Genomic DNA, 26,088 nt, shown 5'->3' with positions numbered 1-26,088 from the left:
AGAAAAGACAACGTGGGCAGTGATGTAAGATACCGTTTCAAGCAGCCCAGGCATCTGAGAAAGGTGGGCTCCCGTGGCCTAGATGAGTGAGGCCAGAAAGTGTTCGTGGAGAAGGTGAGAGGAGTTGGGCTTTGAGAGCTGCCTTGGCCTCATGGACTACAAAGTCCTTATTCTTTGACAGAGGGTTGCACCGATCTCTGAAAGCACAGCTGCGCCAGAGCCAGAAATGGTGTTCAGCACCACGGACAGCACCTGCCGCACCAGCCAGCACCATTCTGTGGGTCCAAGCTAGGGGAAGTTGGCAATAGCCTCTTCACTGGCATCCTCGGCCCCTGGCCCCTCTCCATGCCCATCCTGGTGGTCAGAGCATCTCGAGTGATTGCTTAATGTTCTGGTCATTTTCACTTGGGGCTCCTTAGTGACTGAAAAGGTCTTCATTCAGAAAGACCCCTCCACGTTTATCGAGCACTTACTTTGGGTTCTCCATGCAGTGTTTCACCTAAATCCTCCCTCCAGCCCTGAGGTGGCTGCTACTATCTATATTTTGTAGATTGTGCCCCTGATGCTCAGAGAGGAGAATTATTTGCCTAAAACCACACAGCTAGTAAGGGGCAGATCCAAGATTCAGAGAGGTCCGAGAGGCAACGGGGTCTGATCTCGAGGTTTTAGGCACCTCAGTAGAATGTGGGGAGGCTGATGCACCTTTCTGCCACCTTTGAACCATGCTGGGGAGGCAAGCTACCACAGCAGGGGCAGCTCCCCTGCCCCAGAGACAAGAGAGGAGACGAGAGGGTTGCAAAGAGGCATCAAGGGGGCCCATCCTCCTGATGCCAGGGCCTTCCGAGGCACTTCCTGAGTTGGGAGTGTCACAGAGCTTTCAGGGCATTAAAAGCACCCTGATCCTCAGCAATTAACTGGGTGCAGCTGCCCCCATTCTGCAGAAGGGGAAAGTAAGATCCACAAAGGAGGGAACAGTGACATTTCCAAAGCTTCGAAGCAGATGCCCAATGCCCTTCCCCACCCCCACTGCCCCTAGAATCATCAATGAATAAATCCTACCATCTCTGAGTGGGTGTCAGGTTTTATAACCCAGCAGGAAGGCAATAGACAAGTAGACAAGGCCAAGCAGGAGTTGGCATATGTCTGAATTAAAGGCTTCAGTCTCCCCGAAGCCAGAGGGTTCTTCCCCATCCCAGTTCTCGCTAAGCAGAGAGGGAGTCCAGGCAACAAGACACCAACTGGGCTCCGAAGGCCCTAGCCCAGTTTCAGTCCTAGACCTAGATCCAGCCCCGGGTCCCAGCCCTCAGTCCCCAGCCCCAGGTTTGTCCTCCCTCAAACCTGAACCTCACCTCCCACCTGGACTAACAAGTCCATCCAGGGAGGCAGGTGGCCTCTCGGCAGGAGGAGATAGCCTCTAGGTTGGCTTTGGAGGGGGCAGGTCCCATGTAGAGAAGAAATAGGGGATGGGAAAAAGCCAAACCGTTCTTTTCCAATAATATCTGGAATATTTCCTGGTTTGGTCTGAGAGGAAAGTCAAGGAAACTGGGGGAAGAGAAGATAGGAGGCTCCTGGCCATGAACTATGAGACTCAAAGGCCAGATCAAGGGTCCTCTCCTTCCTTGAAACCAGAAACTGTGATGGGTGATAAAAGGGAGGCAGAAGTGGGGGTCCCAGCACAGGGATGGCCTCCTTTAGCCTTCTCTTGTCCTTACAGATCAATGCTTGCCTTTAAGCACATATGCTCTCACACACTCATGCACACACACACACATAAGTGTGTGCACACATACACATGCGCACATGCACACATGTACACACAAGCACACACATGTGCACACACACCCAAGAATACATTTTTGTAAACACACTCCTCTGTGCACTCTGTTTTTCAGCTCATACATGCACCACACCTTCATAGCTGCCTATTTTTATTGACATATGCGCTTGCATACATTTGGCACAAATGATATCCACTAGGAATTTTTTCAGTTCAAAGAAACGGAATGTTGTGGGCTTTTTGCCCATTAAAATCGTTTCCATTCTTCAGGGTTCATCTGAAATGCTACCTTTTCTGGGCCTTCCAACCACTAACCAACTGAGCCTCAGCCCAGTCTGAGCCCTGGTTTTAGATCTTCGAGTGAGCTGTGGGCTCCTTGAGGGCAGGGAGATTGTCTGAGGCACCCCAGTGGGCTCCTTGAGGGCAGGGAGATTGTCTGAGGCACCCCAGTATCCCTGAAGGGCTAATTCAAGCCATACTTTCTCCCAGGTGAGTGGCACACCGTGGTCCCATCTCTCACCCTCTCCCTCAGTGCAGAGGGCTCCCTCCCAGACACCACTCCTAACACCAGACTTGAATTCCCATCTGCCTGCGAAATGTGTCCACCTGGAGGGCCTGCTGTCTCCTATACCCAAGAACTTTAAAGCTGAACTCAGCATCTTCCTCCTCAAAGCTGAACAGCACAGTCAGTCAGCACTTCCATTGCCCAGGCTCAAAATCTCATAGCTACTCTCAGCTGCCCTGGCTTCCCTCCTCCCTGCCCCTCCAAGGCCCCTTAAGCAGTTACCAAGGTGATAATGATGGGAATGGAGGAAGGTAGCAGTCAAGATTTATTAGGGATTTAATATTTGTCAGCTACTGGTCTCAGTTCCTTATACGGATTATCTCATATAACAACTCTATGAGGTAAATACTATGATTATACTCATTTTACAGATGAGAGACTGAAGCTGAAGAAATGGAGCTATTTGCTATATATGGTGGAATAAGAATTCAAACCAAGCAGCCTGACTCCAGAGTCCCACTTCCAACCACTATGCAGAAGTATAAATTCTGCTAATAGTATTTTATCTCTCCCAAACTCAGGCCCCTTGTGCTCTGTGCCTCCTCCCATTCCTCTCTCCTGTGCCAAGTGCCACGGCACCTTTATCCTCAGCTTCTTCACTCCATGACTCTCCACCTCCTTCCCTAACTGAACCGTAGTTCTGTCCTAAGGACTTCACTTCCAAACCCCACATACCTCAGGTCAGAGGTGAGGTCAGCATCCTCCCCCCATCCCCACTGCTGCCACTTCCTGCCTGTGGTAGAAATGTCTTCCAGATCCTTTGAGAATCCTGTCATTTTCTGGCCAACCTTACAGCATCCATATGCCACCCTTGGGGTCCCTGGTGATGCTGGCACCTGGTTCACAACCTTCCATTCCACTCCAAATTCTGCCTTCATTCCAGGTGACTTTACCTCCCTATCATGGATGCAGACAACACCCTGATCTCTTGGTGGCTTGAGTCATCCATTCTAACGGTATGCCCTGGACCATCACCACCTCTCATGGTCCCATCTTTAAAATCTCAGAGGCACAATCCTCTCTCTCACCCAACCTCCTCTCCTTCCAGCTCTCTTATTCACTTATGATACATCTATTCTTCAAGGGCAGTGGTGGTTCAGTGAGAGAATTCTCACCTTCCATGTTAGAGGACTGGGTTCATTCCCAGCCAGTGCACCTCATGCGCAGCCACCACCCTTCTGTCAGTGGAGGCTTGGGTGTTGCTACGATGCTGAACAATTTCAGCAGAGCTTCCAAACTATGGTGGTCTAGGGAGAAAGGCCTGGCAATCTACTTCTGAACATCAGCCAAAGAAAACCCTAGGGATCACAACACCTCTGATTTGTTGTATACAGGACCCCCATGAGTTGGGGCTGACTTGATGGCAGCTAACAACAACAACAACAACACCTATTCTTTAGTGTCCTGGGAACTGCCAGTCTACTGACTCCTCTGATTCTCCCATCAAAATCTCCCTGCCCTCTCTCCCCACCTTAGACATCATGGGCCAGCTCATCAAACTCTCTACTACCAATACTTTTCTCTCCCTTGGCCCTGTCCTTCTGGCACCCACCTCATAAAAATCGCAGTCCTGGACCGGGGCCACCATTGATCCTTTTCATATTTACATGCAGGAAATCCCACAATCTCAGACCAGTCTTACTAAATATTCAAATCCCTTAGCTCTTGGTGCCTCGGTTTCCTCATCATGGTTTCCAGCTGGAAGCCATAGAAACTCAGCTGGAACCTCATGTCTGCCAGCCCATCCTTCTAGGAGATCCTAATAAACTTTCTCCATCTTCACAACAGCTATTTCAAATGATCTCCTCTCTCGTCCAGGCTCTGAAACCAGTACTTTCCGCCTCACTCTTGGCACACGGCACCATCTTCTACTTCACAGATTAAAAGGGAAGCCACCAGAATGTTCCCTCGCGCCTATTTCAGGAGAGCAGGCCTTTGTTGGCAAAGTGCAACTGTTTCAGCTGTGCAGTGGAGAGGTGGGTTTTTGATGTTTGACACCACTTTGCCTATTAAACAGGGTCCTCACCTACCCACATCAGGGGCCTAAGGACTGGTAGCTCCAACCAATTCACCTAGCCACCCTTGACAAGGACCCAAGGATAAGTAGTATCTCCCAGTGCTTACGACCAAAAGCACTGGGTGCCCATGGTCCAGCTGCAGAGCCCACCCACCTGTGTGCTCTAGGGAACAGGAGTGAGCTTTCCTCACAGACACTCAGGGGACAGTTGTCAGCCCCCTGCCTTGTTCAGAGTGTGACCCCCTGCTGCAATCAGATACCTCTGCCTACACCAATCACCACTGCCCCTCTAAGACTATAGGACAGAGCCGGTACCACACACTTGATGACCAACTACCTGGACATCTGAGCTGAAGCCGTACAAGAAAAGTGAATGGACCCCTAGGCTCATATACCTGCTAACAGCTCTAGCCATCTGGTGATAGGATGTTAGCGCTTCAAAGGAGAAAATAACCAAACTAGCTCACTCAAGCACCCTATTTGGGCATATCAAAACAAAACAAAGCAAGAAGCCAGGATACACTAAGCAAACATAAAATAAATTAACACAATAACTCGTAGATGGCTCAGAGACGACAGTCAATATCAAATCACATAAAGAAGCAGACCATGATTGCTTCAACAAGCTCTCAAAGAATCAAGGAATCTTCCAGATGAAGGTGTCTCCCTGGAATTACCAGATGTAGAATACAAAAGATAAATATACAGAACTCTTCAAGACATCAGGAAAGAGATCAGAATGTCCCCTTGCTCTTTCTGCTACCAAACTCCTACCTTGCTTGCATCACCCTCATCCCCCTCCCCTCCTTCCAGGCACAAGAAAAGTGGTGGCTCTTCCACCTGCCCTCTTGATCCCATTCCCTTATTCCTCCCCAGGGTCCTTAATCTATAGGTGATCCCTCTCTTGTCTACATCTTCAATATCTACTCATCCTTCCCCACCAGTTTTTTTTTTTCTTCTTCTTTTTAAGATCTCTAAACTTAAAAAAAAAAATAATAAAATCTCTCCCTGGATTCTACTGCCTGATTTCTTCTCCTCTTTGGAATCAAGCTTCTTGAAAGAGGTGTCACTGTCTCTACTTTTTCACATTCCTTTCCATTCCCTAACACTCCCCTAACTTTTTAGCAGCATCACCATTACACACCTTGCTGCTGAGTGCAATGGACGCTTTTCAGTTCATTCTTTTCTTAACCCTTAGCCACATTCGATACCATAGGCCATTTCGTCCTCCAGTTCCTCCTTGGCTTCTCAGACACCCTACTCTGCTAGTTTTTCTCTATTCTCTATGACTCTCCTTTCCCTTCTCTTGGGTGGACTCCTCTTCTCCTGCATGACCTTTAAATGTTTTTGTTCCTTTTGGCCCTTGCCTCTTCTCCCTCTATACACTCTGCCTGGGTGACTGCACCAGCTCTCATGACTTCAGTATTCTGCTGAATTTCACATCAGACCTCTCTCTTGAGCTCCACAGCCATGTGTCCACTTGCTAACTCACATCTACCTGGATGTCCCATGGGGACTGCATACTGACATGTCCAAATAAAACTCAACGGCTTCCCCCACAAACTCCCCCTGTGTTCCCAGTAACTGGTACCACCAGCCATCCAACTGTTTCATCTGGAAACCTGGGAGTTACCTTCAGCTCTTCATTTTCCCTTACCTTCTAACACTCAGTCATGTTGGATTCAGAAAGGCCCATCAACCTACCACCTGGGTGACTCCAACACCTTCCTAACCAGGGTCCCGTACCTCCTCTCTGCTCCCCTCTCCATTCTCCACACTTTGCCAAGCCCAAAGTCCTTCTACCTCCCCACCACCTCACAACTAAGATCCAAATTCTTCATTGTCATCTTCAAGACCCTTCCTGATCTGGGCTCTGCCTCCTTCTCCTCCCTCATGTCTCAGCATTCTCCCCTTATACACTCAGCAACTCTTAGGGCTCCAAACACGCCATGCTTCCTGCTGCCCCTGGGCTTTCCCAGATGCTGCCATCTATGCCTGGAACTCTCTCCTCCCCACTACTGCCCACTCCCACGCTCCCTTGGTTCAAACAAAGTGTCACTCCTTCTGGGAAGCTTCCTGTGTATCCTAGGAAATCTGGTTAGGTGCCCCTCTTACGTGCTGTGCTAGTGTCTGGATCCTAGCATCACACTCCAATGAAATGGTATGCTTGCTTGCTTGTCTATCTTATGGTCGTTCAACACCCTGAACTTGGCAGTGTCTTTTACATACATTACCTTACCCTTTGCTGTCAAGTCAATTCTGACTCATAGCAACCCTACAGGACACAGTAGAACTGCACCACAGGGTTTCCAAGGAGCAGCTGGTGAATTGAAACTGCCAACCTTTTGGTTAGCAGCTATCACTCTTAACCACTGTGTCACCAGGGCTCCTTTTACATAAAAAAAATAGGCCCTAATAAATATCAGTTGAATGGGTGAATGAATGAGTGAATGAATGATTGATTCAGGAGCCAAAAGCTGAGTGATGGGGAGCCCAGAAGAAGCCACAGGAAATGGGCAGCCCTCTGAGACACTGGCCCCTTCCCACAGGCTTTCATAGGCCTCTGATGAACAGCGAGGAACTTATCACATCTAAATCCTCAAGACTCCCAGCAACACCCATCAGCAGATGTCCCCCACCAGGTGCTGAAGATAATGGTGGAGAAGTCACAGAGAGGAAATGAGGGGGCTGGAAGTAGGGGAGAAGGTAGGTTGGGCCAGGAGAAACATGACACAGTATGATGAGAGAGAGGGCTGGTGGGGGGACATGGTGGATAAAGACTTCAACCAAGACAGTGACTGTGCTTCCAGCCTGGTGGGCACAGAACGGACAGTGGGATAACATGCCATAGCCCTCATTTGGGCACCCCGCAGTGCGGACTTCAATGGTTCTCTTTCCTCCCCCAAACAGGCCCAGCACAGAGACCCAGGAGGTCCTAGGGGTCGGGGGATGGGAGGAAGGGCAAGGAAGGAAGCCTTTCCACTTCTCTCCTGGAATCCTCCACTCTCCACCACGTGGACACAGGTGGTGCCTTATCTCTCCAACCCTACTGTGTGCTCCTCAAGAGCAGAAGGGATTTCTCATCTTTTGTTGAAATGTTAGCACATGGCCGGGCACAGGAAGGTCTCACTAAAATCCTCTTACTGTTTAATGGATGGATGGAAGATGAATAGATGGATGAAAATCTGTTACTAGCGGGGAAAGACTGCAAAACAAATAAACAAGAATAATACGCTGAAATGTTAACATTGATTACTGCTCAGGGGTGGGATTATGGGTGACTTTTGTTTTTTTTTTGTTTTGTTTTATCCATTTCACCTTTCGATATTTTCTGAATTTCCCATAATGGAAAAACATTGCCTTTATAATCAGGGAAAAAAAAAAAAACAACTTTAAACAATGACCAGGGTCCCACACTCTGACATGTGTCAGGGGAGACACAACCCTGGTCCTCAGGGAACTCCTAAACTGATGGAGGAGAGAGGGGGTGGGTGGAAGGGTGGGGGTGTCAGGATGAGATCTTTTAGAGGAGGTCCATTATGAAGGTGGAGAGGGAGGCCAGTTGAAAGGCAGGTGCAAAAGGCCAAGGGGACCTGCATAATGTCATATGCATGCTGCCCCTGGCACACACGTGTGATCACACACCTTCCTTGCCTTTGCCACTGCCCCAACTACAACAGCTGTTTGAAAGCATCTACCCCTTCCCCAGGCTCTCCTTTATCGTTCTCCTAGGCAGAGCTGCTACCCATGCCCCTCACCCCTACACCCACCCGAAGGAATAAGTGGCTGCCTCTGGGGGGGGTCTGGGGTCAGACACGCAAGCAAAAGCCTTCTCCAGCCTGTGTCCCAGGGCTTGCATTTTAGCCTCTCCTGCCCCCTCGGACTTTAAATAGCTGCCTCCCACAACCCTCTTGGGCCAGCTCTGCTCCCGGCCTCTAAGGGGAGTCTCTCCCCCTTCCCATTGCCGCCTCTTTGCTCACCCTCCAAACCCCACTCCGTTCCTCACTGCTCCTCCCTGACCCCAGGGTCTCCCCCTGCAACAGCTGGATTGCTCTCTTCCTCTACCCCACCTGGCCACTAGGGCTCTATTTATAACCCACCTCGAAATCTCTGACTCAGAATCACAGGGCTTCCAGGTAGCTGCTCCCTCAGCTGCCTGGGGCTGCCTCCAGAAGTGGCTGCATATTGAGCCAAGGGCATCCAGTGCTTGCTTTATGGGTGGGTGTTTGGATTTAGGTGTGTCTTTTTTTATTATTAGTTTTTCTAGAACATTATCAATTACTTGAGGAACAAAGTTTGGTTTTTAAAAAACTCAAAGATGACCCTTGGCTCCTGACCTCTTCCATCCTCCACCCCCCCTATCCTAGCCCCCTGTTCTCTGTATCATGAGGGCTAGTCTTGGCCACTTCCCAGGAGAAGGTGAGCCGTCTGAGGGCTGGAACAGATCGATTCTTTCCTTTCCCTTTTGTGATCCTTTAATCATATAGCACAGGGCTTCTCAAACTAAAGTGCACACAGATCTCCTGGGGACCTTATTAAGCTGCAGACTGATTTAGCAGGTCTGGGGTGAGGCCTGAGATTCTGCATTTCCAGCAAGCTCCCCAGTGATGCCAATGTGTAACATGGCTGTAGTGGAGGGTATAGTGGTTCAGGCGCTCTGGTATTTGAATACGTGGCTGTGTGACCTTGGGCAAATCACTTAACCTCTCTGAGCCTGTTTACTCATGGGTAAAATGAGAATAATGGCCCCAATCTCATAAGATTCAGGGAGAATTAAATGATATAATATTTGTAACACTCTGTACAGAGTTAACACTCAATACATACTGATCATCACCATTATTATTCCTGTGACCACTAAGACGCAGACCCTGTCCTGAATGTTACGGGGATCCTGAGCTGTGCGACACGGTTCCACCTCAGGGAACCCTCAGTCTGGGGAAGGGAAAGTCGTAAGCCCACAGAGGGAGCTGATGATCTAGGCCAGCTCCAGGGGCAGGCAGGATCATAAGCACAGGGTAGAAAGGGAGGGAGAGGAGGGGACTGCTGGCTTTGTACCAAGCAATCTGGGGGTGACTCTCGGAGGGGAAATTCACCAAGCTTGAGAATGTGGGCAGAGAAGAGCAGGGTAGCATGGCCCATTGGGTACTAAAGCCCCAGAAAGGAGGGGGCCCGAGCATGTCCACCGGTCAGGAAGGACATCATGGAGGCTAGAGCCCAGGCGTTACACGAAGGAGTCCAGGACAAGGGCCTGAGAGTCATTGTCTCTAACTTGCTGTGTGTCCTTGAATAAGTCACTGCCTCTCACTATCCCTTGCTCAGTTTCTCCATTGGTATGAGAGGATGGAGCCAGCTAATCTCTAAAGACACATCAAATTCCACGAACCTCTGCAGTGCAGAGGCTAGAGGTCAGCCAAGGGCAGCTGACCAGATCGAAAACTCACTATGGGAAGAAACCACAACTCAGAGAACTCCAAATATGGATCAGAAGGGAAGAGGGGGGCACCTTAAATGCTGGGATGAGTGTTCAGGGCTTTTCCAGGGGCCATGGGGCCATGAAGATTGCACAGAGGTTCATTAGGGAAGGGGTTGTCACTGCATGTTGTCAAAGGCACAGCCGAGCACAGGCCTCGGACAAGAAACAAATACCAACTCACTGCTTCTCTGATGGGCTAAGCCCTCCTCTGGAGACCCTATATCTGTGCACACACAGAGACATACTTGTTACACACACATGCCAAACTGCACAGGCAGGGTGGCCTGCTCTACAATGCCCTGAACTGTCAGGATGCTGTCTTCCCTCAGGCAGGTGGCCTAATCTCTCTGTGCTTCACCCAACAGACAAGAAATTGTGGCAGAATTGCAAAATTGAGGAGGGGACTAGCAGTTGGAGAACCCCTTTGCCCAGCTTACAAGAAACAAAGAAGGTTCAAACACAGCTCCCCAGGAACCTTCTGTCCCACCCACTCAGGAGACCAGAATAAAAATAGAATCTTGTTGTGGAGTAGCATGTGAGCATAGCCTCCAGGGAAATTAGGTAGGAAAGCTCACCTGCTCCTGAAGAAAGGAGGCACCAATAGCGTGAAGGAGGAGACAAGCACGAGTTGCACAACGAAGGATTGGGAGTGGATAGCGGGCAGAACTGCCCAAGGTCAAACAGCACTAATCAGGAAGGGGTTACCAAGAAGTCATGGGAAGGGCTGCCCCTTTGAGGGCAGCTACATAATGACTCTGTGAGGGTCCTTCTCACTGGGTTGGGGGTGGGGGTCTGTCAAGCAAAAGAATCCCCAGTGGGCTACCTAGGCTCTGAGGATGTAGAGCCAGATGCGACCTGGGCCTCCTCCTCCCCCAAGAAAACACAGTCTGACAATGAAGCTGAGCAGGGCCATCCCTGAGATCCTTCCCAGCTCCAAAAATTTCTGATTCTGATTCCTAACAACCGTGAGGAAGAAAAGGGGAACAACTCCCTGGAGAGGGAGGCCTTCCACAGAAGGGCTTGAAGGCCAGGAAGAGGAGTCAGTATTTTATCTCTAGGCTCTGGGGGCCCACTAAAGGACTAAGGCAAACACGCTGCAATCAGAGAACCGCCGGCTGATAACTCAGACAGGGCCTTGGGGATGCTCCTGCTATTGGCTCCCAAAGTGTTGGACGCAGAATCAGAGCGCGTCCTAAGATCCGATCAGCTGGGACCTCACCCAGGGAGATCCAGGCACCCATAATTGTGTAAAACTACCCAGGTGACTCTGCGGATGCCGATTTAGGCTTTAGGTCTTGCCCAAATCCAGCCCCTCCCCGGCCCCATTTCAGACAAGGCAGGCAAGGCCTGGGGAAGGGAGGCCTGGGCCAAGTCCACACAGCTGGACGGGGCTGAGCCAAGTCTTCAACTGGCCTCATTCACAGGCCAGGCCCCCTTGGCTCTGCAGGACAATGACTCCCCAGAGCCTCTGAGACAGGAAGGACAGGGTGTCACATCTCCTTCCACTGCCAAAGCTGACAGTCCTTCTGGTCTACCCCATGGGACACGGACACACACACCCACACCCACACCCACACCCACACCCACACCCACACCCACACCCACACCTCCAATGGTCATGCCCTGATACCTGAGGCCAGGTCTGAGATTCCAGGAGGGGACAAGTACTACTGCGAGAAGAGCCCATGGGCAGGGAGGCCCTTTCTAGAAGGGCAACATTTCAGCTACTTTTCAGTAAGCACTCAGGTCAGTCTCTGTAGAGGGTGCCCAAAGGACAAGGAATATAAACTCTATTCCCACAGGGGCTCTGGTCCAACGGGTGGACCTAAATAGAGAATACCAGTATAACACGCGGAGTGAGTCTGGCTGTGGTCTCAGTACTCAGTGCTGGCTAAGCCTCAGCAGAAAGGTGCCCATAGGTAAGAAATCCCCCACCCACTCCAGGGTCATGTCATTGCTCTTGTTGGGTGCCATCGAGTCAATTCTGACTTATAGCAACCCCATGTGACAGAGCAGAACTGCCATGTAGGGTTTTTTTGGCTGTAATCTTTATGGAAGCAGACTGCAAGGTCTTTCTCCTACAGAGTTGCTGAGTGGGTTTGAACCACTAACCTTTCAACTAGCAGCCAAGGGCTTAACCATTTCACCACCAGGGCTCCTTTCCAGGGTCATAGGAGCTGCATAACTACAGGGTCATGCCTGGCTGGGCCTCAGGAGAGTATCCAAAAAGAGGGAGGAAGATTCTCACCAGCTCTTCTCGTCGGCAGCACTGTCCCCACCCCGTTGGCTCAGTTTGTACTAATGGGGTCAGGATTACAGGTTCAACACTTATTTGGCCAATTAGCTTTGCTCTCTTCTCTGCCACAGACTGAACCTTGACTCTGGACACTGAGAGTGAAGAGGATTTTGGTGAGGTCACACAACAGAACAGGATGAGGGTCAGGAGGGCACACTCAGCAGGAGCAGTGATCAGTTAAGAGCCGAGGGAAGCTCAGGATGAGAGGACGCAGGCTTCTGGGGGCGGGGGACAACCCAGATGTGGGCCCTGCTGCACAAAGACAGACCCCACCTACACAGTCTCCGCTGCTGGACCCCACAAGTTTCTTCTAAAGGATGCCAATGGCACTGATGAGACCTGTGGACCTAAGGGTCTTTCCCATCCCTGGGAAAGGAGCAAGTGCCCCACGTCCTCAGACAAAGCATAGGGGGGAGAAGCCCATGGCTGACTTTAGCATGGAGTGCTAAGGGTTCCCGTTAATCACTGACAGGGGTGGCTCCAGCCTCCAGTGGGGGAACCGCAGGGTAATTACTTCTGGGCTCCAGGCCACACGCTCAGTGACATTATTGCAGTGGCATTAACACCTGCTTTCCGGGCCTGGTACAGCAGAAGAGTCTTTCCGAAGGCTCTGCAGGCTGGGCCAGAGCCCAGGAGCACTCCTCTGGGCTGCAGGGACCCAGGCTGAGGAGCCAGAGAGGTGCACGCACACACACGTGCATCCCTCCACACACATGCACACACGTGCACACATGCACACACACTCAGGCAGCATCAGTGGCAAGACCCAAGAGCAGCAGGAGCGGGATCCTCAAGGGCGAAGGGTCGAGCTTAAGGAGAGCAGGTCCAAGGAGGCCAGTTTTAGGTAATCCATCCTCAGTGCTGACCAACACCCACCCCAACCAGGTGGCCTCTTAGCTCAAGCTCCCAGACACCTGCTCACCGAAAAAGTGTGCATAATGGTACCATTCTCCTTCAGATTCAGATCAGCTCTGCTTCCTCCAGGAAGGCTTCCCTGACCACCAATCCATACTGGTCTACCACTTGTCTGTCCTCTCCAAAATCAGACCTGAAGGCCCTATGAAGAGCTGAAATCCTTCTCTCCACTTTGCCAGTTGAGTTGTGAACTCTATCCCCCTTGATGAGTGGAAAGAGCCTTTGAATGGACCACTCGGTCTCCCACAGGGCATGGCCCCTTTAGCTTGTCCCTCCAGCCCAGAAGCCAACGTATTAAGCAGCCCCACGTTATATATCAATTTCTGAAAGTCTCGTTCATGCAGACATAACACATCCACCCACACGGGTAAATGCTTAGACAGACACAAAATCAGCAGCAGCCAATTACCAGGCCCCCGCAGCCACCGTGATCAGACCTGGAGGCCCCGCTGCTTGTTCCGCGATTGGTGGTTGCCCAAGCTGGGGGTGTGGTGGGATGGAGGGAGTCCCTCTACTGAGCTGGTACACCTCACATGCCCAACCCTGAGCGTGGCTCTGCAGGTGCCAGCGAGCTTGCTGCCTGGCTGGGAAGACCAGACACCAGCCCCAAACAATGAGAGAGCAGAGAGGAGCGGGGAGTGGTCACATGTGAGATTTGGTGGCTCTGGCATCGCAGCGGTAGCACTGCTGTTTATTTATAATTTGTACTTTACCTCCCAGAGAGGACCAGAGGCAGCTGGCTGGAAGACTGAGAGGTGTCAGCGCTCAGGGAGTTAGGAAGCCAAGAGTGCCTGGGGAGGGTGTCCTAAGGGGGAGGGGACAGGGCTAGAGGACAGGCCACATCCCACCCTACCTCAGGGAGGATATTAGGATTGGCTTGGAGGCTTTGGTCAAGGACTCCAGTTCCTGACCCCAGATTAAGCCCTGATCTTGGTGGCAGGTTGAGCCCAGTCCCTGGTCACACATTCAGCCCTGACCATGGTCACACACTAAGCTTTGTCTCTGGTCACACACTGAGTCTCGACCCTGGTCACACACTGAGCTTTGTCCCTGGTTACACACTGAGACCTGACCCTGGTCACACTGAGCCTTGACCCTCGTCACACACTGAGCCCTGACCCTGGTCATGCAATAAGCCTTGATCCTGGCCACACACTCAGCCCTGACCCTGGTCACACAATGAGCCCTGACCCTGGTCACACACTCAGCCCTGACCCTGGTCACACACTCAGCCCTGACCTGGTCACACACTTAGCCCTGACTCTGGACACATACTGGATCCTGACCCTAGACATACTGAGTCCTGACCCACAGACTGACTCCATTTCCTCACATCTCTGAAGGATGTAATGAGTAGACCATGCGTAACCATCTATTTCTCTGGTGGACAGAATAGAGGTACCACTGGATATTTGTCCTCTTTCCCCTTTGAACCTCAATCACCTCTACCCAGAAATGGGCATCAATGATGCCTGAATGTGGTTCCAAAATCCCAAAGGTCTCCATACCAGTCAGGACCCACTAGGGGAGGAGCAGGGTGGATGGACATCATTCCAATCCAGCACGCCCAGGGGTAGCAGCCAGTGGTCAGGGGTGAGTGAGGGCCTGTCTCAGCCCCAGACTTCATAACTTCAGATTTGGAAAGACTGCCTTCTCAAGGCAGAAACCTCAATTACAACTGGACCTTGCAAATATCTATCACCCAATAAAAAATAAGCTGGTAAATGTTCACTTGAAGCTTAATAAAAATTAAAAAAAAAAAAAATAAGCTGGCCTGGGGCTGGGGTGACAAAAGCTCCGAGTGACAAGACGATTCAGGAAAAGGCTTCCCTGGAAACCCTCTAGATGAGGAGCTGGGATGGACTGTGGAGCTTTACGACCTTTGCAACCCAGATGTTACATATCTCACTTGGGTTCCATTTTCGTCTCTGACATGGACTTACTCTAGGACCTTGGGCCAGTCGCTCCCCTTTTGGAGACTCTGCTCCCCATCTGGAAAGTACAGGCTCTAGGCCTGGGCTTCCTAAGGCCTCTCCAGATCTGATACGCTGAAATCTTGATGAATTTCCTGTGCTTGCTGGACCCCCTTTCTGAGCTCCTCCTCACAGGTAATGCGCGGTCAAATATCTGCAATGGTTTCATTTTCAGGAGAATGCTTTCTCTTTTTTTTTTAAGAAAAACATGTATTTTATTATTATTATTTTTTGTGTGTGTGTGTGCCTTAGGTGAAAATTTACAGAGCAAATTAGTTTTTCATTAAACAATTAATATACATACTGTTTTGTGACATTGGTTGCCAATACTGCAATGTGTCAACACTCTCCCCTTCTCAACCGGGTTCCCCATTTCCATTCGTCCAGCTTTCCTGTCCCCTCCTGCCTCCTTGTCCTTTCTCCTACCCATTTAGTCTCATCTACATGTATTATTGTTTGTTTTATAGGCCTATATAATCTTTGGCTGAAGGGTGAGCCTCAGGAGTGACTTCATTACTGAGCTAAAAGGGTGTCCAGCCACTATTATAAGAACTCGAGAAACAGTTTAAACATAGAAGAAAATATTCTTTGATGGTTATAAGAGGCGGGAGGGTGGGAGAGGAGTTTTCACTAATTAGATAGTAGATAAGAACTATTCTAGGTAAAGGGAAAGACAACACATAGTAGAGGAGAGGTCAGCACAACTGGACTCAACAAAAAGCAAAGAAGTTTCCGGAATAAGCTGAATGCTTCGAAGGCCAGCACAGCAGCGGCAGGGGTTTGGGGACCATGGTTTCAGGGGACATCTAAGTCAGTTGGCACAATAAAATCTATTAAGAAAACATTCTGCATCCCACTTTGAACAGTGGCGTCTGGGGTCTTAAATACTAGCAAGTGGCCATCTATGATGCATCAATTGGTCTCAACCCACCTGGAGCAAAGGAGAATGAAGAACACCAAAGACACAAGGTAATTATGAGCCCAAGAGACAGAAAGGGCCCCATAAACCAGAGACTACATCAGCCTGAGACCAGAAGAGCTAGATGGTGCCCAGCTACAACTGATCACTGCCCTGACAGGGAACACAACAGAGAACCCCTGAGGCAGCAAGAGAGCAGTGGGATGCAGACCTCAAATTCTCATAAAAAGACCAGACTTAATGGTCTGACTGAGACTAGAAGGACCCCTGTGATCACGGTCCCCAGACCTTCTGTCAGCCCAAGACAGGAACCATTCCGAAAGCCAACTCTCCAGACAGGGACTGGACTGGACTATGGGATAGCACATGATACTGGTGAAGAATGAGCTTCTTGGATTAAGTAGACACATGAGACTATGTGGGCATCTTCTGTGTGAAGGGGAGATGAGAGGGCAGAGGGGATCAGAAGCTGGCCGACTGGACGTGAAAAGAGAGAGCGGAGGGAAGGATTGTGCTGTCTCATTAGGGGGAGAGCAATTAGGAGTATACAGCAAGGTGTATATACATTTCTGTATGAGAGACTGACTTGATTTGTAAACTCTCACTTAAAGCACAATAAAAATTGAAAAAAAAAAAAAAGGGTGCCTGGAGCAATACTCTCGGGGTTTCTCCAGTCTCTGTAAGACTGGTAAGTCTGGTCTCTTTGTTTCGTGAATTAGAATTTTGTCCTACATTTTTCTTCAGCTCTGTGCAGGACCCTGTATTGTGATCCCTGTCAGAACAGTCAGTGGTGGTAGCCAGGCACCATCTAGTTGTGCTGGACTGTCTGGTGGAGGCTGTGGTACTTGTGGTCCATTACGTCCTTTGGACTAAACTTTCCCTTGTGTCTTTGGTTTTCAAAAAATGTTTTCTTGAACTACTTGTGTAAATAAATATTTGAAAGCTAACAAAAAGAGAAGAAGGGAGTGAAAGAAGGAAGGAGAAGCATGAGTTTGGAGTCCAACCAACCAAGCTCAAATTCCAGTTCTTGTGTTTTGTAGCTGTCTGATTTGAGGCAGAGATCTTTTTTTCCCCCATCAGAGTCTCAGTTTTCTTATCCAAAAACTGGGTATAATGGAAACTATCTTTCAGCCTACCAGGAAGAGTAAATGGGACACGAGCTATAAAACTCCTAGCACAGTCTGTGGAAATAGTAGATATTTGGAAAATGGTGGTCACTGACCTGTGAATTCACCTGGCTTTAGTGTCTGTGAGTTTAAGTCTTGGGTTGTAAACTCAGAAGCCTACAGCGGTTGGGCAGGCAATTGTGCATAAGTGACGTGGGGGGTGTAGGACAGAGACCTTAGGGACAAGTGGAGACAGTGGACAACTGGACAGCAAAAGCTAAAAGGGGCAGCCTCTATTCTGTTCCAGCTCCTGCCAGGGGGGCGGCAATGCGGAAACAAAGCTGCCAGAGTTTTTGATTTTTCAAGAGAAGCCCAAAAGCCAAACTTGATGTTACATCTTTCAATTTTCCAACACTGGCTCAGGTTTGTGATGACATACTATGCTGCCTGGCAACCTCTGGTCTAAGCACTGCTTAGTCCCACCTTGAGTGCCCTCAGTGACAGGGAGCTCTCACCACCTCTCTGTGCTGCCTCCAGCCCCAGTTTTGGGCCGGTGCTGATGGGAGGGATTGTCTCCAAGTAGCCACCTAGGCCTTGGGACCGCACCGATTTTCAGCGCCCTGGCAATGTTTTCTCAGTAAAGAAGCCTGGCTGGCAGAGAACATTCTCTCAGAAGCCAAGGAAATGCCCCTGCCCTCCCCACGGCCCGCTCTGGCTGGGAAATGTGGATTCTTCAGTGTCCCCTGGGCCCAAGCAGGACCGCCTGGCCGGCCTCAGTAGCCCTTCTATTAATTAGCAACTGGCAGGAACAGCTTTGTAAGAGCCCTTGAGCCAAGCGGATGTGTGTGCTGGAGCTGTCAGCCTCCCCGGTTATATGACAAGCCCCAGGGGACCGGGACTGGACCTTCTGCTCTGGGTGAATTCTCCACGGCGTCCAGTGTACACAGGGGCCACTCAGACCGTTATGCCACTTGTCAGCCCTGTCATCTGTATAAAGGGCAGTGCCTTCCGCAGTGGGGGTGGTGAGAGGCGACAGGCAAGCCCAGCCCACAGGGGAGGCTGCTGGCCCTGGCCTGGGCCAGTTGGCAGGTATTAAGAGTCAGCCAAAGCCCCTGCTCGAGGTGCTGAAGCAGCTGCTGTTGCCAGGTGCTTCTGTCCTTCTCCCAGCCGGCCACTGTCAGAGCCACATCACACCAGCTCCCCCACCCTGTCACCTCTGGATTCTCTCACTGACAACACCTGCTCCGGCCTGGAAACCTCATTCCAGTCCAGCGGTCACTGCACTCCCTGACCCTTCTCCCCCAGGCTCAGGTCCACCCCTCTGATGCTTCGGTTGTAGGAGAAGCTGCCAAATGGGGAGGAATAGGATGAATTAATGAGGGTCCACTGGCCACCCTGACTCCCCTGCTCCCCTCTACCCCTAGTGGCCAGCGTCCACGACCAACAGAATAAGTGGGTCCAAGCAGTGCAGGAAGAGGGGCCGAGCAGGCTGCAACTCCTCACCCCTGGGTTTGCAAGGCCGGCCATCAGCAGACCTCTGGGGGTTGGCTCAGGCCCATTCACAGAATTCACCCAGCGTTCCGAGTAAGGCACGAAGGGCCAAGGGGAAAAGACAAAGTCTCTGCCCACAGGAATGTAGTTCAGGAGCTCAGGACAAACACATATCTGTAACCTCAATACTCCAGGTGTGGTCTGGGCACCTGCAGCATCGGCATTACCCGGGCACTTATCAAACCAGTTTCCAGCGTTGGTTCCAACTCACAGTGCCCCATGTGTCAGCGCAGAACTGTGCTCCGCAGGGTCTTCAATGGCTGGTTTCTCAGAAATAGACCACCAGCTCTTTCTTCTGAGGTGCCTCTGGGCAGACACCAACCTCCAACCTTGCAGTTGGCAGCTGAGTGTGTTAACCATTTGCAGCAGGGTCGCTATGAGTTGAGTTGGAATCGATTCGACGGCAATAGTTTTTTTTTTCTTCTTCTTTTTTTAATGGGTTTCAGGGACTCCAGGCACTTGTTAGAAATACAGTCTCAGAATATGTACTTTAACGAGATCTCCAGGTGAGTCAGATGACATTACAGCCCCAAGAAGCACTGCACTATAACAAACCCACAGCTCCACAGGTGGTCAGAGAGGGAGAGGGCATCCCAAAAGAGTCGGGGATGAGGCTGGGCCTTAGGGCACAGGAGACAAGGGCAGACAGGCCAGTACTGCTGGATGCTCCCTGTGTAAGGCAGGCTACTCAACACCCAAAAGCCTCACAGCTCTCAGCAGCTAAGGGAGCCAGTGGGGCAGGGCCAGGGAGGAGAAAAGACAGCCCAGCCTCGTCGTGCAGCCCCCAGACCAGGGAACTGAAGAGCCTGGAGCCCAGACCTCCCTACCCAGGAACACAGGGTTCTTGCCCTCCACCCTCTCAGGTTTCTGTGCACCGGGCATCCTGGGGGCACCTTGGCCGCGGCTGGGTGTTGGCATTCGAAGCATGCCCTCCACCAGTCTTGTCAGGGTGGGCCCGCCCTCATCACTGAAGAACCTGCTGCCCACCGTACCAGCTGACAGCACTACCCAGGCAGCTCACCTTGGAATTCCCCTCTGCACCAAGGCGCCCTTCCCCCTCGCCTGCTGGCGCCGGGCCCTGCAGCTCCTTTCCGCTGGGGTTTCCACACAGAAGCTCTCAGACCCAGGCCAGGCTGCTGCTTTCGTCCCCTCCCCCACCTCCCACCAAAACAGCCCTTTCCTGGGCTGACAGGGAGAGGGATGGGAGTCAGACTGAGGAAAAAGAAAAGCATCTAGTTCCCCAGGCAGAACATCTTTCCCAGGGAGGTGGCAGGGGGTGGGGGGTGGAGGGAGTCTCCAGGTGTCTACCTTTGACCCTGTTTCATTTCCATCCTGGTGGCGACAGGAGACCCAAGTCCCAGACTACAGAAAAACTCCCCCACCTCCAAGCTGGCATCCCGAACCAAGCCAGGCTTCTCTTCTGGGATGGCCTAGAGTGGAGTTCACAACCTCAAGATCCCCATGGTCCTCAACTTAGGGGATCCACAAACCCCCAAAATTCAGTGCCACATTGTGACGTACACGTATCTTTCTGGGTAGAGACTCCACTATTTCCAATGAGATCTCTGACCCAAAACAGGTTCAGAACCACTGGCCTGAGTCAAGGACAGAGGCCCACGTGATCTGCCCAAATCTAGGGAAGGGAGCAGTGAGGGCATCGAAGGTGTGGTTCCCAACCTGTCACTGGTCCTCTGACAGCTTGGTAGAGCCTCTCAACTCCACGGTGACTCCAGTTGTATAGTTTGTGTCTGACATGGTGATAAGCAATAGGATTCCCATTTTCTAGGTAGGAAAACTGAGGCTCAGAGAAGGCTCACAACCCAAGCAGGGCTCTACAGATGAAAGGATTAAGGAGGTGACATAAGGTGGTAATGGCAGGGGCTGAGTGCCAGGTACCAGCAGTAGGGAGTTGGTTTGGGCTAAACTTTGGGACCTACCAGACCATTGCCAATCCCCTGAAAAAATTTTTTTAAAAGTTGCCATTGAGTTGATTCCAACTCACAGTAATCCCATGTGTGCAAAATAGAGCTGCACTTTGTAGGGTTTTCATGGCTGTGACCTTTCAGAAGCAGATTGCCAGGTCTTTCAAGGCACCTCTGGGTGACTTTGAACTGCCAAACTTTCGGTTAGCAGTTAAGCACTTGACCACTGCACCACCCAGGGGTGATTTTAGAGCCCAGCTGTTTCTGCCCCAATGAAAGGACCCGTTAAGGCACTCTCTTCCCTTCCTCACAGCTCCAAGGGGCTCAGACTAGGAAAGGGTGGGGACGAAGGGTGAGAAGGTCCAAGCTTCTATCTGCCTCCATCCTCAAGGCAGAGCTGGTGTTCAGGGCACAGTGGCCCCAAAACTGATATCCTACAGAGGAACTTCCCTGCCAGGACTCATGCCCACCCACATAGTCCCAAGAGAGCTGTACGAACAGACACCAGACATGTATACCCCTGTAGACTCCCTGAGCCAGAAGCTTGAAAGCCTGGACCAGCACCTCAGAACAAAACCAGCTACATCTTCACTCGAGGGTCCCCACTCTCCTTCCTCTCTCCTTGGAAAAGCAGAACCATCCTGATGCTGTGTTTTATTTACTCCAGGTTCCCATCACCAGGCTCTGCTTCCATGGCTCATGTAAAAGGAAGGACTCACCCAGGACCATAGAGCCCAGTCAGCCATGGGCAGGAGCCTGGGGACCAAGATCCCAAAGGATTACTGCCGACTGGTCTCTTCCCTTAACAAATCATAAATACAAGTTTCAAAAGACGAATGAGGAGTTGAAGGGGCGAGAAAGCCAGACAAGCCCTTAGAGCCTGGAGGAGCCATGGGAGTAGCCAGGCGATGGGGTAGCATGGGGGGGTGGTGGTGGTGACAAGAAGCAGAGGCAGCCAAGAAAAGCCTATTTTTAGATACGGCCCAGGTTATGCTGGTCCCTCCAAGTGCAGCCCACTCCAGTCCTTGGGAAAGGCACCCAGCCTTCCTTCCCCAGGAACAGAATTGCCAGAAGCAGACCATGACAGCGAACCCTGAACGCCAAACCTCAATCTATTATGGTTTGCCGGCAATTCTTTATTAAACCAATTCTGCTGGATCAATGCTTCCTGCCCGTCAGAATGATGAATAAATCCTCAACTGGCCTGAGCAATGCTTGCAGAAGCTCCCAGAAAGCCTGAGGTGGGCAGTGGGGATGGGTTCCAGATAGAGGCCCAAGGGCCAGTGGCTAGAAGAAAAACTCTAGGGACTGAGGTTTGGGGTGCTGGGGGTAGGATGGGGTTAGGCTGAGATGAGTGGTAGGTTTTCTAAGTTAGCTTAGAAGACTTAGTCAGGCTGTTGCCTCCATGACCTTCTGAAGATGAAACCAGCTATTTTGGCCTAGGGGCAGGAGAGGCATGACCACCATCCCTCCAGACACACAAGGATGGTCTTTGGTCTTTCTTGGATTTCTTTCCTTAGACCTCCACGCAGTCCCAGACAGCCCAAGGCTGCACACAGAGGACGTGCGCTTCCAGCCATCAGTCCCTGTTGCTTGTTGCGCAAACCCAAACTCAAACCCCAGCGTATCACTTCCTGTTACCGGGATCAATCCTGCGGCATCCCCACCCCACCCCCAGCCATGTCCCAAGGAGCTGCAGTTAGTGGGAGATTCTGCAGCAGGGGGACTGCAGACAGCTATGCCAGGTAAGACCAGGAAGGGGGAGAGGTTCCCATTAATAAAATCGACCCGGTCCTAACCCTTCACCATGCAAGGTAAGGGGAGAATAGGAAGGCAAGGCCCAGTGCAGTGCCCAGAAGGTACTCAAGAAATGTATGCTTTTCATGGATGCTGTGTATGCCTAGGGTTGGCCCCTTGCAGGCCCCTGGACCCCAAGCAATGCGGCTGATGATGAGAGACCTAAACAGAAGCTTTCAGATGACAAAGACAGCAGGGCGCTGAGCAAGAGAAGGGAGGGCCCCTCAACAATCTCAAGTGGTTGATATGGCGGCTCCTGGGACAGTCTGTCTGCCACCACCACCAGGGAGTTCAGAGGGAGGAAGAGAAGCCCCGGACACCCAGGGGAGGGAGTGGGGAAGGCACAGCACCTGCACACTTCTCTCTAAGTCAGGCTGGGGCCTTCAAGTCCCAGTAGTCTGCCAGAGGGGAGGCCACCTTCAGGAGCCTGACCCTGGGGCCCAGCCACAATTCCTGACAGACCGTCCAGTGTTTGCTCATATACTTGATGTCTGTGGCCCTGTCTCTCCAGCCTGCCCTGTGGCCTCCCATGTCCTCTGGGAACCCTGGGCATTAGGGTTAGGAAGAGTAGCCCCTCCAAAAAAAGGCCTCTATTCACCAACTATTTTAAGCCATCGGGTGTTGCCTGAATGGTCATTCCCAGCACGAGAAATCTCTCTCATTGGATGGAAAATGGCTTTGCTCTCATTACAAACCCAGCTTCCCTGGAGTTTGCAAAGAGGGCTCTGGGTTGGCAAAATGCTTATTAATAAAGCAGGCAATCGGTAGGCAGGAAAGAGGGATAAATAGGGGGCAGGGCCCAAAGAACGAGAGAATGAATGGGAATTAATCCCAGGCTGAAAAGGTGAATGTTCTCCAGGTCCTCATCTTAACCTTGTGTATCAGGAAAGCCCAGGGGGACAGGGGCCTTGGGACCCTGACTGGATATGGGCATCCCTGACCCCTACTCCATTGGCAAGCACCAATCCCTCTTTTTGCGTAGATATCCGCACAGGCCCAAGTCAGTCCTATCTGCAGTTAGGTGGTATCTGACTCAGGTGATGGGGGAGGAGGCGGGTCCCTCTTCCTGGCTGGCAATCACACCTTTTGTCTGGGGGCAGAGACCCAGCAGCTAGTGGAGCTGGGACAATGGAGTGGAGTGGGGCTCTGGATAAGCTTGGGGGTCGCAGGATGGCTGCTCATCAGGCAGGACATCAGGCATTTTCTCTGACCACGACCAGCAAGGTCATTCTGCCTTGCCAGTCTAGATGCCTTGCCCAGGGTGCCCAGTCCTGGCCCACCACTTGGCATGAGGGACTGAATCCAGGGTTAAGGTGGGTACACAGGGCTCTCACCCTGAGCCTGAGGCCCAGTGACCCCAATCCTCCAGGGCCCAGCTCTCCCTCTGGCTCCAGCTTCCCAGGGACCAGAAGGCAGATATTAATGCCTGGCGTCAGCGCCAAAGGAGCTGGCCAAGCTAAGAGATCTGTCTCCTTTCCTGGCTATGCTCTGCAGGATGGCCACCCTGACTCTGCAGCCTTGGTGAGGGAGGTGGGATGTGTAGTTTAAGGTGGCAGAGCCCTGTCCCTGTTGGAGGCTGGGCTAGGCCAGGCTTGGAACACCTTTTCTGCCTGACTCAAATGCGGCCCAGAGCTGAGAGGATGGGAGCCCGAACACAGGAAAGTTCCCAGCGCGGTGCGGGAGGAGGTCTGGGGGTGCCTTGGAGTCTAGAGGCTCCCGGCTCTCTCTTGGAGCTCTCACAGCGCTAGGGAGGAAAGTTAACTCAAGTGGGGAGGCAGAAGCGGGTGCGACAGCTCAGGGCATCCACAGGATCACGCCAGGCCCCTTACCTGAAGTCGCTGTAGGGGTGGATAATCCAAAACCCCGCCGATTTAACTCGCTCTTGCTCGCGCTCCACGGCTTTCTGGCTGCCGAACATCCTCAGAGAGAATTTGTTGACCCCGGGCTGGAGCATGGCCCCAAACTGGCGCTGCATGAAGCCAGCCTGGCCCAGACGCACCTCAGCCTCGGGGAGGATCTGGTCGCCGGCGGCCGCGCCTCCCTCCACTTTTATAGCGGTGTCCGCCGAGGGCTGTTCACAGGAGGCGGAGGCCGGCTGCGGCGATTGCTGGGGCGGCGGCGGCGAGGCTGCGGGCTGCGCCGCGACGCCAGGGCGCTCGGGCTCAGCCGCCAGGCCTGGGGGCGTCCTGTCCTCGCGCGGGGACGCATCGCCCTCGGTGATGAGCTGCCGCTCCTCCGCGGAGTCATGCAGGTGCCCGTGGCCGCTGCTGCCCCCCGTTCCGGCGCCGCCGCCTCCCCGGCTGCCCAGCGACGCCAGGCTCCCGCGGAAGCGCCTGCAGTCGCCGTTCGTGTTGGACTTGCCCGCGCCGCGGGCGGGCCCCTCGCCGTCCTGCGCCCCGAGGGCCGCGCCCCGGGGTTCCGTGCCGCTCGCGGCCGCCGAGGGCGAGGGCAGCGGCCGCAGCCGGATGCTCCTCTGGCTGGAGTCCTGGCGGCCCCCAGCTCCCTCCTCCTCGGCGTCCTCTTCTTCGTCCATGATCCACGCCTTGGCCCCCACCTGCTGCGGGAGGCTGTAGAGCCGCTTGCGCATGGACGGCGGCAGCTTGTCCATGGTGCCAGGGGCCGGGGCCGGGCCGGGGACTGGGACGCGGGTGCGGCGCCGCCGACCGGCTCCAGGTCCGCCCGCCGGTCAGCCCGCCCGGGACACGTCCTTCGCCGCCGGCGCGGGGCCGCCTCAAGCGCCCATGCTTGGGCAGGCTGCGCGCGGCGGGGAGGCGCCCAGTTCGGCTCCGGGTCCCCGGCGTGCCGCGCTGCGCCCCCTCCCGGGCCGGGCTGGGCGCGGGGACCCCGCTCTCCCTCCCTTCCTCCCGCGATCAGGGGCGCGGCGCGCGGCCAGGCTCCAGGCGCCCCGCCCCCGCGAGGAACAATGAGCGCCCTGCTGGAGCGGCTCTGCGGCCGCGGCGCTCGGGGAGCCGCTCCGGAGCGCAAAGCTCACGGCTCGCGCGCCTCCGGGCGTGCGTCTGGCGGGCCGGCGAGCTGTCAGTCTGTCCTGGCACCGGGACTTTGTGGCCCGCTGCCCGCAAGCTCGCCTGGTCTCCTCGCAGAGCCCGGCGGGGCCGTCCCGGGGCTCCCACCGCAGCCGAGCACAGCCCAGCTGCCCGCCGGGTTTACATCAGCGGCCGCCTCCCCCAGAGCGCCCTCCGGCAGCTCTCCGGCTCCCGCGTCCCGGAATATTCATGAAGCCGCCGCAGCTCGCGGGTTGCCATAGGAGCGGCTCCAGCAGCCGGGCCTGCCTACCTGGGCTTCTTAAAGGGACAGTGTAGCGCGGGCCGGGGGCCCGAGGCCGGGAGGGGCTCCGGGGGCGGGCCCAGGGGGGGCGCAGGGCGGACTCTCGCCGGACCTTAGGGGCTGGGACCAGAGGTGTCCTTACTCCGGCGCCCACAAATATGTTTCCCTGGCCAAGGGCTTGGAGCGCGCCCCAAGTCTAGGGCTTCGGCTTCGTAGAGAATTCCCCATCCCAAGACTGGGGGGGCAGGGTCCCCGATCTCTCCTCCAAGTGTTGGGCTGCCCTTTCCCTGTAGGTTTTGCTTCTCAGGTGTCTCCGACCCTCCTCGCGGGAGGAGTGCGGGTCGTCTGGATGCGGAGACCCGGGTCTTCTCGTGCCCCGCCTAGAGAGGGGGTTTCCGGGAAATACGCTGCTTCGGGGGGCGTTCACAGGCTTTTCCCGTGACACGGGCAGGGGGAGAACCCCCGCAGGTCTTTCCCTAGAGGAGCCTC

The 26,088-nt window shown here is 53.1% G+C and overlaps 1 protein-coding gene across 1 annotated transcript in view; it reads right to left on the bottom strand.

Moving 5' to 3' along the window:
- HCN4 (hyperpolarization activated cyclic nucleotide gated potassium channel 4) overlaps positions 1 to 24,922 on the bottom strand; it is a 52,860-nt gene extending 27,938 nt beyond the window's left edge. The window contains exon 1 of the mRNA XM_023552827.2: positions 24,144 to 24,922. Within this exon, the coding sequence (XP_023408595.2) occupies positions 24,144 to 24,922 (779 nt within the window). The remainder of the gene's footprint in view (positions 1 to 24,143) is intronic.
- Between the last annotated feature and the right edge of the window lie 1,166 nt (positions 24,923 to 26,088).

The sequence above is a fragment of the Loxodonta africana genome, chromosome 13 (genome assembly GCF_030014295.1).
Source record: "Loxodonta africana isolate mLoxAfr1 chromosome 13, mLoxAfr1.hap2, whole genome shotgun sequence".
Classification (NCBI taxonomy): Eukaryota; Metazoa; Chordata; class Mammalia; order Proboscidea; family Elephantidae; genus Loxodonta; species Loxodonta africana.
The sequence above is the reverse complement of the archived record's forward strand: the minus strand, read 5'-3'. Positions and strand labels throughout refer to the sequence as shown.